Below are 12,556 nucleotides of genomic sequence, written 5' to 3'. Positions count from 1 at the left end.
AACATTAGTAGGTGCTGCTTATCAAATTCTCCATGCTGCAGAAGTGGTGCAAGAAGAAAAAGAGTATAAGATTTATCAAAGATAAAAATTCCAGTACTCTCAATAAGATTTTTGGGTAAAGCTGGTACTGTTTTTGTACCAGTTTTGCAGCAGGATGGTTTTGCTAAATGTTTCCAAGTAATTCCTGAAGCCAGCAACTGATGTGTGAGTGTGAGGAGTACAGAGAATGTGCAGAGCGATGCAACACTCACTGCAGTGACAAGTCCGTGCCCGGAGGCACCATCCTGAACTGTACGCACAGGATAACAAGCAAGACTCAAACACACACACAGCCACTATGACTCGTTAGAATAACCAGACCGTTGCTCTAACACTACTAGGTTTTCTACTTCATGTGCAGAATACCCTTCTAGCACCAAAATGGTTAAAATTAGCCGAGACAGCTCAGAGTAACATTGCAGCAACCTCTGGTGATAGGGTGACCCTCTGGTGATGGGGTGACCCTCTGGTGATGGGGTGCGTCTGCGTCTCTGGGAAGTGGATTTTACTTTGATGTAGGCGATATCTATCTATTATGCAGTAAGCCCTCTACAGAGCTACTTTTGCGACATGATTTGTAAGTGATTAGCAATGTTACATGGATGGAACATTTAGCATCTTTAGGAGTCTATTAATTAACGTGTGATAACAATTATTGATTCGTACAGCTATTTACTTATATGACCAATAAAAATTGATATCGCTCGTTAGTAAATAGCCCTACATGTAAATCAGCTTGTCACATATACTAAATCATCAGATTGTATACAGTATATTTATATACCAAGTGCATTCCAAGTACTATTGCAAAGTATGTACCTCTGACTTTTAATATCAAATATGTGCTGTAGTATTCTGGGCGTGGTATCTAGGAAATGACCATTATTTCAGGAAGGTCAGAGTTAAATGCCCTTTCCCCTTCCTTCCTGACTATTAGTAAGTGTCACTGGGATAAACCATATCCCAGACTCTTATATCCCATGACAGATACTTCCTACCAAGTCGCAGAGCAGTGCCTGGCCTTGTCTTAATTTGATTCTTAATCCAGAAGAAGGTTTGAAGCTTCAATCAATAAAAGTAGTAGGGATCATGTGCAAGCTGAAATAGTAGGCTCCAATGTGCCAAAAAAAAAAAAAAAGCACTGAAAGGTTTAACTACAATAAATTATTACTTAGAGCATATAACATGGAGTGCTGGGTATAGGAAAGAATTGGTTAGAACTTCGGCCAATCAAAACATCCTCTGAGATTCACTGACCCACCAACATTGCCTCTGCCAATGGCCTGAACCAACTTTACAGGAACCCAATTTGAAGAGTGGGATGGAGGCCCCTCATCGACTGTGGATTGAGAAGTTTGTGTCTATTAACATATGGCAGTTTTATGGGCAGGTCCTGGAAAAAAAGACTTGGTTATGCTTTTACAGCGGACATTGCTAAAGGTATGTGTGTCTGGCACATAGGGAGCAGACTTCTAACACCGGGGCTACCTGAGCTGATCCCTCAAAGCCAGGAGGCATCTGATCACTCTAAAATCAGTCGTACTCATGGAAGGTCAACCCATTTTCTCCAAGAAATGACTGCAATTCATGTTTCTTGGGCTAATATTAACAGCCATCAATAATCTGTCCATATAGTAAAACTTCTCAACCTCATCGGAAAGATGCTCCATCTCCACTGCTCTGCCCTATCCCAGTGAGGCCAGGTGGAAGCATGGAGGGCAGGCAGTGATTAAATGGGGATGTGACAAGGAAGACAAAAACTGGGTAAATACCACGGCCCTAAGCACTCGGTTAAAGGTGCAATCCCACAGTCGGCCAATTGAATGTCTTAGGGACCTCTCAATGTGAATGTGTGTGTAAATCAAGTGTTTTTTTTCACCCTTAGCCCCACTCTGTCCTTATCAGAGAGCCAAGAAAGGTAAGAGGAGGTGAAGAGGGGGGACTCTGGGCTCCAGCTGTACAAGCACTTGCTGATCACACAGTGACATCCAGAAGAAATCAAACCCCTCCTGTGTATAATTTAACAAATAAAAAGAAATACCTATTTGGGTAAAACACTCATCAACTACCCAGGTGAGACCCCTTAAACATGTCACTGGAATTAGTTCACTTGGGCCCTTTAAATCCCATCACTGCCAGATAGCTGCCCATTGTGGTATCTTCCAGCTGTTCAGAGTATACTTGTAGAGATTTCTCTGCCCCCTTTGCTTGCATTTGTCCTCTGTAGGAAGGGGTACATTATCCATATATACAATGATGCCAAATACTGTATATTATGATCAATGTGTAAGGCAGGGATGGCCAACTCCAGTCCTCAAGGGCCACCAACAGGTCACGTGTTAAGGATATCCCTGCTTCAGCACAGGTGGTTCAATCAGTGGCTCAGTCATTCTGACAGCCACCTGTGCTGAAGCAGGGCTATCCTTAAAACCTGACCTGTTGGTGGCCCTTGAGGACTGGAGTTGGCCACTCCCGGTGTAAGGGATGGAATGCAGCACAACACAGTAATACAAGGCTGCCAGCTACACAACAGCACACGTGATTCAACACGTACATATATCACATAGCTCTCAACCACTTTAACAAAATCAAATTGTCGCCCTCTGGCACTGGAGAAGTTAAAGGACAGTAGCCACGTGTAAATCACTGCATGCCTGTGAATTAGAACAGGTACTGGAGGTTCAGCTGCCCAAATGACTACCCTTCAGGGAGCATGCTGCAATCTACTGTACTTGACTGGGGAGGAACATTTGTTGTGCTACCTGTGGGGAATCATGTGTCTGGTAGTCGTCTATGGAAGCAAATATACTTCTTGCAGAGGTTAAGTCCCAGAGACAGTATGGAGGAGGCTATGGGAGAATAATGATATATGTGACATTAAGAGAGGGACAGCCCTTTAGTTGAGAGCTATGAATATGCATTGAAAAATGGTACAGGGAGCCAGGACAGGAGTGCTGTGGTTATCTGAATGAACAACATAAGGTTATACCAGCAGACTAAAGCCGGCAGGGGGATCATCTCTGTGACAGCCAATGGGGCTACTCATTAAACTGTGATAGTGCCGATCAGAGCTCTATCGCATTAAAACTCACATAGACTTCACTGAGTTTCAGTGAGATAATATCCCAATTGGCACTACTGCAGTTCAATGAATAACCCCTGTTGAACGCTACATATCAATGTCTTCTGGGTGCAGAAACCGCACCAGACGTAGCAAAGAAAACCCCCCACAACATTGAATATTATTTTTGAAATCTGCTAGTTATTTTTTTTTAGAAACCAACCTTGCCACACTTTTGCAGCCAGAAAAGTTTGATAAACAGTCCCCAGTTTGCTCAGTGCCCCTCCTGTGTGGACGTCCCTCTACATGGCATGTGGGTGGCACATGCAATCTACAGTATGCTCGGATGAGTTCACCTACCATCTGAGCGCGCAGGTACATCTGGGCCTGGCTTGCAGTCAGCGCGGGGGAGCTGGCGTTTCCCAGAAGCACGGCCTGCTGTGTGATCCCGGAGGTGGGGGCGGAGCTCACACTCTGCGTGCGGCTGATGATCTGCGGAGAAAATCGCCAGGTTAATCTGCTGGCAAAATACAAACTAACAGTCACCAGCAAATACAAACTAACCAGCTGCAAGGAGAGCCAGACTTTTCATCGTTTCTGCTGTTATTTCTTCCTAACTTTTCCTGCTAAATAAAAGGCTTGGTATGTTTTGCCATCGTATCTCCCCGCTGCAGTACAGGTGCAAAACAGCACAATATTTAGCACAGATTTTGGTTGTCTTTGTAGCTCTCTTGTGCATTAGCAGAAAGGCTCTGGTAAATGCCCCCTGTCCCTGTGGTTATAAGAATCTATCAAAATCCAAGGACGCAAAATAGGTGCAAGATGTGAAAACAAAAGCACAAAATCTGGTCCGGTGACTTTCGATAAATGTTTATTCCAACAGCGAAGGGGTTAAAGTTGTTGAATACATAACAAAAGGCCTGTTCAGTTTACAACTGGAGATTCAGAGCCAGATTTACAATGTAATTAGGGATTTTATCTCCAAATAGCAAAAAAATCCTGTGTTGTTTTAGTTTGACTGAACGCCATAAAGCAACAGTGACACCCTGTGGCTAGAAGTAAAACTACAACTTTTCTCTCTGCCTTTCATCTGTAAATAAAGGAGCATTCTTGGACTTTACTTATGTGCGATTTAGTCAAATTTGAGAGACTTTGAGGCATATGTCTCAAGGCAAAAGTGAAGCAAAATAATTGCACCATATGTACCGCAGAATTTCTCAATTTTTTGCCTTTATAAGATTCCCCATAAATTGGAAGCAAATGTTCTCACTCAAAGATCTTGTCTGTAACATTTGTGTTAAATCACGCAACGCTTCTTGAAGAACCGACTATTCATAACGGGATTGTCCCTTTGTTAGCAGTCATTTACACCTGGTAATAATGCTGATACAATTCACAGGAAGTAGAACCTTGCAAGGCTAATGGAGGAAAATTATCAACAAAAACAAAGAACATGAGAGCCTTTTAACATGAATAGATCACCAAGGAGCGCTAAATACTTAGATTGTAAGCTCTTCGGGGCAGGGACTCCTTTTCCTAATGTTTTAGGTCTGAAGCGCTTATTCCCATTGTGTTATAATATTATATGTCACGATACTATTTCATGATATTAAGTATTTTAATCAATCTGGTACTTCAGGGGTTAACGCTTATTAGAAATGATGTTAAAATACAACGTATTGGGTTTGACAGGTAAAGACCTTTCTTGTGTCTGTGCTGATCTACAGAGGGCTTAATTGGGGTGGGGTACCACTGATGGCCCAATAAAAGTGAAATATGTGCACTTTAGAAGGCTTTGGATGATAGCCAGGTCCTGAGCTGGCAGCCTCAAAGAAAACGGTAACATTCTTGAGACACCCCTTGTGCGTCACAGGGAGAGGTGACAAAGAGGTCACCATTTAGTTGGAGGACTTTATTAAAAATGAGGATATCATGTGATGACATCTATACTAATAATTACAGGTACATATTTGGCACCGTTGCTATAAGACGAATCAGATCATACCATACTCTTCGTGATTAAGGGGTGCCAAAGACTGATATCTGTTTCTCATGCAAAACTAGACGTTAGGCTGTCAAAGTTTATATGCAGGCATGCATGTGAAGTACACAGACACAAGGTTGGAGATGGTGTCTAAGTTAGAGAAATTAAGATATGAGGTCTTTCATATATTTAGTCAGACTTTTGAACATCAGAAGACAGTTTGTTTTCTTTCAAGTCATAAAACTGTCCGCCAGAGCTGATTTACGACAGGGGTGAGCTTATGTTGTTTCAATGGGGAAGAAATAGTACAAATGTCTCACCAAGGTAATATGAAAATCAGAATGCAACAGAGGTGTGTGTTTGGGATCAGAACACGTGAATTCTCTTCTACTCCAGTGACCTCTCTGGGACAGGACCCATGACATATGGTAACGTACTGTATAGGGATTTCTGTTTGTTTTAACCTTTTATTGTAAGAAACTGTTCTGCATTTATTGTAATTGTATGTTCTTGTAATAATCTTGTTATAATCTAAGCACTGTGTTTTTGTATAATAAAGCCCAAATTTAATAAGTGATGCTTTGGGCTCTGATTTAACTGGTCGCACACTTTGTAGAGACTAACTTACATTTTCGGACACATTTTGCTACAACAAATTTTTGTGTGTTAAGTGCATAGTTTTAATAAACAGGGACCCGAGTCCCTGGCAGATATATATAATTACATATTTTTGCATATTTCTTGGGTGGTGGCAGCAGATAGATATGATTACAATCGAGTAAGGGGTAAATATGAACTCATTGAAAGTACCTTGCGCAGGAGAAAGGTGAGTTGACTAGAGTAGCTGTGTGTATTAACCCTGGTTGCATATCTAAGTCACATGCTAAAAAGTGTGCCGTTTGTGACAGATGGTATATGGAGGCGGATTCAGAGGAGCTTTTGTTCATTTGAGGGACCTTTGCAGAAGGTGTAAAGTGGGTCTGCTAGATAGGTGTGTATTAACCCTTGTCCTATATGCAGGTCACATGCTCACAGGTATGCTGTATGGAACATTATGTCACGTGTATTGTAAAGCGTTACAGTATGTACCTGGATGGTGCTATATAAAGATATAAATACATACATTACAATTAGATATTATCAGACAGAAAATATACGGCCCTGTAAGGATTACATCTTTATCTCTCATTACTGAATTTAAAATGGCAATCCCCTCGTTCACTTGCCCTGCCTTTTCTTGTGTGTGGACCAGGGGATACCTACAACTGTAGACCCTCTAGTTATGGAAACATTTACTACTGAAAAATAGGGCCTTTGCCCTCTTCCAACATGGCTGCAGGACCGCTTCCTACCTGTATGAAAATCAGCAGCTCTGACCTCAAAGATTCCTGCCTCCATCCATTTTAATCTCCCCAAAATGATCTGCGCACGAAGCAATGATCAGCTACATATTTTATACTTGTCAATATCTTGCCAAGTTTCCTTTGCCTGTCTTTGATTTCTGTGGGATCACAATTTACCAAGGCAAAATCAGCGTATATGGTTGGCGCTTCCGAAATATATATACATTGAAGGAAAAAAAAAAAGAAACATCCAAGACGCTCCTCCGCTCTCAATACAAACTAGTATTCATTTTGCATTTATTAGCAGAAATGAATAGAAATTAATTGTTTCGAGGGCGACCCTTTTGTCAACTAAGGTGTTCTTGCATCTGAAGCAGCCCCCCCCGAAACGATGTGTCATTTCTATTCATTAATGCTAATAAATGCAACAATTTTTTTGAATACTTGTGTCGGACACAAGTTTATATTGAGTGCGGAGGAGATTGTTGTATCTTTCCATGTGATACTGAGCAGCTGGTCACTGCTTCTCTCCTTACCGGCACCACTGAAGTTTGTCCTGCAAACGAGAGGCCCTTAGACTGATCGGGTGAGTGAAGAAGTTCCTGGAATACGTGGACTTGTGAGTTACATTGGAAAAAATAATACATTTTTGTTTTTCAGATCACTGTTTTAACCTAATCACTGCCAGAGGGATCGGTAACATATTTCTTGCAGCAAAGCGTTCATGTACCATCACCTGTCATAGCTGACCTACTAGTGACCTGGAGTCACCTTTGTAATAGTACTCCAGTCCAGTCTGTCTTCTCCATATCCTTATCCTGTAGACCAGCAATGACCAGAGATAATCAGCACTGCAGCAATATCACTAGTGACAGATAACATTAGCTGGACAGCCTACATACAATATGGTGTGTGAGCTCATGTAGTAACCGCTCCTCACCATTCGCTCCCCATCACTTACCGTAGGTGGCTGAGATGGGCTCTGCTGAGGGACATTAGCACCAGGCGAAGTCCCCTGTCTGCTGGCAGCCAGGCTGGCCTAGAAACACATTACAGCTGGGTTATGGAAAGAATGGACAGTGCAGATGCCTGTACTTCCCTGAACACGAAGGCTTCATAAGGACAAGAATATCCCCAGGACATGGCAAGGTTGTATCTATGTCTAGCAGGAGGACTTATACAGAGCACTGTTCTGTGGGTATATGTAGCATGCAAATGTGTACAGGAAAACACTCTGCAGCTCTGTCTACCTGTGAAAAGAATAACATGATGTAAACGTTCAAATGACTTGTCAACAGTTTCAGGCATGGGGGTTAACTGTGACTTCCTAAACTTTAAGACACACATACATATGTACAAATATACACAGTGTGTATATATCAAATGGAATATATATATATATATATATATATATATAAATATAGATAGATGTAGCCAGGTCCCCGGTTGGTCTTTCTCCTACCGCGCTCACCTCGCTGTGGTCAGGAGAAGGCAAGCCGGTCGCGGCTGCTAGCGGCGCACTCGAATATATATATATATATATATAATAAAAAAAATAATTAGACGATACCGTTCTGTTTATTTATTTTTTGATTATTGAAGCTCGGCTAACACGGTACTGATACCTATACATATACATATACGCAGTGGTTGACAAATCACCAAAAAATCTACTCGCCACCTAGTACCAAACGTGTGCTGCTTGGGCCAATATTTACTCGCCCGGGGGTTAAATCCACTCGCCCGGGGCGAGCAAATGTATAGGTTTGTCGAACACTGCATATACGCATAACTACACATACACACACATACTATTTAAAAAGCATATAGCTGTGGGCATGGCCTCTTATAAGGTCAGTCAGGTGGGCAATAGAGGTGGCATTTAGGTCATGATAATTATTTCAGGAAGATCAGAGTTGAAGGCTCCTCTCCCCTCCTTCCCTATAAGTCAGTGTCACTGGGACAAACTAGATCACAGACTGGAATATCCTGTCACAGATAGCTCCAACCAAGAGAGAAATGATATTAAATACAGCCATTCTTCTCTAAAACCAAATTGTAGTGTACACACATTAACCCCTTAACTGCAGCAATGCACTGTGAAGCAATCCCTCTCCACCGATGTGGCCATAGTCCCTAATGCATGGGCAACCCCTCTAGCAACTGAATTAGAGCAGCTCAGTTTGATGCAAGGATTTCTATTTATCCTTTAAAAGGGGAGTAGTCCCCAGGGAGTTCTGATGTTAGGATCTCCCAGTCTAATTTGAAGCCTGTAGACTGGATGAGCCCCCGGCTCTTGTCTGTTTTGATCCTTCCCAGCATCCTCCTCACCTGCTGCACGGCTGCCAGACTCTGAAGCTGCGCGCTGCTCAGGTGCTGCTGTTGTTGCTGCTGCAGAGCTGCTGTCTGCATCATGAGGTGTTGCTGCTGAGCCGCATACATCTGCTGCAGGTACTGCGCTGCTGTGCTGGGCTGCCGGTGCAGAGCCTGCTGGATCACCTGCAAAGGGGTAAGAGGCAGGCATAGCGATTCTCAAGCAGTGTCCTCTGACTCTCAGCAATGTCATAACACCCCCCCCAGCTAGGTGTGTCCCCAAAAAGCCAAACATGTCTACAGCAAGAACACAAACAGAGGCACACAAATAAATATAACTCCACTTCAAAAAAAGGAAAATTGCATTTTAGTTTGAAGTAAAAAGAGAACAAAAATGGTCATTCTGCTGATGTTACTAAACACATTATATTTTACTTTCAATTTATTGTACGCTTTGTTCTATTAACAAAAATGTAAATGATATAGAAGAACAACAACAGGAGTAATAGATGTGTTACAATTGTCCGGTTATGAAAACATACTATGTAAATGGCGTAAACCCATGATAACAAAGTAACAGGGTATCCAGTCCCCTCCACCTACACCCCTCACCCCAAGAGAGCTTAATGCAGTGTCTCCACTTTAAATCTATTAGGATAGGAGTACGTGAGAAAGCAGACCAGGCCCGGCTAACAATCCCCCGTGTGTCATACGTTCAGGTGAGAACATCCTAATAAGAAGAAGAAAAGATGAATAACTGCATAATTCCCATTCCGTATTCATTGCAAGGCATCATGATACCTGTATGCAGCCACCACCGTGTGCAACCAACTCAATGTGCGGGAACTTTATATGGAAAGTACCAACATTATTATTTCTTATAAAACGAAGGAACAACGAGGGATGTCAGAAGATCACTGCGCACATTCTGCACCGAGCAGCCATCAGCAGGACATTTTCACACCAATTTTGTACCCTAGAGAAAACTGCAATATACAGTAATACTCAGTGTAACTCACACAGCTGTCTGTCAACAGCTAAACATATAACTTTATAGAGAAACTGCATGAATGGAAATACTTGATTATTCCATAATCGGCAGGTGAGGCTTTTTTTTTTTTTTTTTTTACCATGGTAACCCAACTCCTGTAGGGGTAGCAGAAAAATTGTCTCCCAAGTCATGCTTAATGATTTGCTGAAGCAGCTTCTGGTGTTTAGCTATGAATAATGTAGAACTGCAGTTCCTGTTCCGGGCCTGCTCTGTAATGGAGAATGCTGCTGCACACATCTATTATTAGTGTTTCTGCACAGTTTAACCCTGCGCCTTTTGGTTACTACTATGACGACAGAACAGGAATTTCATTTATGTCACAAAATCAGCATGGCAGACTTGGCAAAGGGTATGAATGCTCTACATTAGGTTATCATTTTGGAGAGCGCTTTGGGGGCAGTGAGAAATACATAATACATGTGTAGAACAGCATACAGTATTGATTTTGAGTGGAGGATGGGGACTTGAAATGCCATTTGAAACTCGCAACAATGTCTCAAGTGACATATTTCACCATCCGGCACAGAAAGGGTTAAGCAGCATCTTTCTCAGAACAGCTTGAAGATATTCACTGGCTCTTAAGGGGCCTATTTGGGAAGGAGGGATGAAGTCAGAGGTTAAGAGGGGTGAAGAGGTCACCTTGTTTTCCACCCACAAAAGCTCAGTGTCAGACCACTACAATTGGGGCCCCTCTCTTCCTTCCCTCTCCCCCCCCCCCCCCACGGATATGGCTGTAACTGCAGACAGTGTGCACCCACTCCCCATCCATCACGGGCCTCCCCCTCCTCTCCCTTCCGTTTGTGCTCAGGTTATCCATCACTTCACCACAACCGCTGCTGACAGCTCCCCTCCTCCCCTCCGGTAGGACCAGTGACCTAGGATTCGTGTCTCAGATAATGAGAGGGGGCTATCTGCACACTGCCCTGGAGATAGTGCTGCCCAATCCTATTTTGATCCCCGATCTCGCACGTTCAGGGCAGGAAGACATTTTTTTGGTTCCGTCCTGCTACACAACATTGCCTTTCACATTTCTCTGGAGCAACACAAAAGCACAACGTCGAAGCCCAAAAGCAAAGCTAAAATGTATACAGGGATCTACTTCCTGAAGTCTCCCGGCTACACAACTGGGGCAATACCAGTGCGAGAGAATTGTAACAGATTTATCAAAGGGAAAACTCGCATTGCTTTAAACTGAAGTAACGTCCTTTTATAGATATGGTGCTCCTTTTTGCACCCAGAAGGCTTTTGTTAATAGACCACACAGCGTCTTCTTCCAGCCAAATATACTTTGCTACGGGGCTGGGCAACTCCAGTCTTCAACGGCCACCAACAGGTCAGGTTTTCGGGATATCCCTGATTCAGCACAGGTGGTACGGTCTTCGACTGAGCCACTGATTGAGCCACCTGTGCTGAAGCAGGGATATCTTGAAAACCTGACCTGTTGGTCGCCGTTGAAGACTGGAGTTGCCCAGCCTTGCATTACTATATGCTGCTTGACGGAAGTGGAGCAAAAGGGAGCAAGTGCTCATTGATGATGGACTTCCGTGTGGTTCACATCAGAATGACTGACCTAGCGCGGTGACAGAACTGTGTGATTTCCAACCTCAGTGCGTCTGATATTAAAGAAAATACCAGCGCAAGATGTCACATAATAACATTTATAGTCAATATAAAAATTCCAATAAATTGAATAAAGTTAAAAGGCACTTGCAACTAGCACAATGCTAGGTCGAGCAATATTAAATAAGTAACAGTTTAGAATTGAGCAACAAAGCAGCTATGGAAGCGATACAGTATTATTACCAGAGTAAAAAACAGAAGAGACAGCGCACTGCCAGGGAGCCAGGTGGTGAGAAAATATAAAATCCTATTTATTCAGTACAAAAAAAATAAAGTAAAGTACTCCTTGATAAAGGACCTAAGGGTCCGAAACGCGTAGGAGGTCTTTGTCTCCCTCCTGGGGTGATGTTTTTATTTGTTTTGTACCTAATAATAAATAGGATTTTATGTTTTCTCATCACCTGGCTGCCTGGCAGTGCGCTGTCTCTTCTGTTCTTTACTCTGGATTTCTAACCTCACGGCTGGCACGCCACAGTGGACTACCAGAGACTGCAGGAATGGGTAAGATTATCTTTATTATTGACCGAATATGGAGGAGTACCAGTAACTGGATCATTTAAGGTTTATGTGAAGTGACTTTCAGTATTATCACGCTACCTCTATTATTGTTGATGGCGCATATTGGTGACTCACAGGTCATTTGAAAGTATACCCACTCTGCTATAGTCTATTTGGAGTCCTTCAAGCAATTATTGAGTGACAAGGTTCCCAGAGGTTTGAGCACCCATATCCCCCTTACCTATACACAGTATTATTACCAGATCACAAGCTGCCCCCTGTAGAATTGCCTATTCATAGGGCAAAGTAAAGGGTGTCTGTGCTCCAAAGATGAATAACGCTGATAGGGAAGGCACCCGCTCTCGGCTTGAGGAGGCGAACAGTCGGACTCCAAGCGTGGTAGAAGGTAGGTTTAGTTACAGTTGGGATTACACCTCCGATCGCCACTCCAACTGAAAGTCCACTGCCCGCTGGATACAGATCATATAGGCGATATGGGAGCAATATACAGCAATAAAGAGCTAGAGTAAAAATTGAAGTAGACAAAATAGCACACAATCTATTTCCAACACGTGTCGTATCGATAGATACTTCATCACCTGATCTGTATCCATCGGGCAGTGGACGTTCGGTTGGAGTGGCGATCG

At 42.9% G+C, this 12,556-nt stretch overlaps 1 protein-coding gene across 8 annotated transcripts in view; it reads right to left on the bottom strand.

Annotated features, from left to right (window-relative positions):
• The window catches only part of PHC2 (polyhomeotic homolog 2), a 162,408-nt gene that overhangs the window by 64,766 nt on the left and 85,086 nt on the right, over nt 1–12,556 (bottom strand). For all 8 annotated transcript variants that reach the window (XM_075605806.1, XM_075605804.1, XM_075605803.1 and 5 more), the window contains 3 exons: nt 8,759–8,926; nt 7,389–7,466; nt 3,461–3,592 (listed from right to left, as the gene is read on the bottom strand). In XM_075605806.1, coding sequence (XP_075461921.1) covers nt 3,461–3,592; nt 7,389–7,466; nt 8,759–8,926 — 378 coding nt within the window. The remainder of the gene's footprint in view (nt 1–3,460; nt 3,593–7,388; nt 7,467–8,758; nt 8,927–12,556) is intronic.

Source organism: Ascaphus truei, chromosome 6 (genome assembly GCF_040206685.1).
Source record: "Ascaphus truei isolate aAscTru1 chromosome 6, aAscTru1.hap1, whole genome shotgun sequence".
NCBI lineage: Eukaryota > Metazoa > Chordata > Amphibia > Anura > Ascaphidae > Ascaphus > Ascaphus truei.
This window is presented reverse-complemented; position numbering and strand designations above follow the sequence as displayed.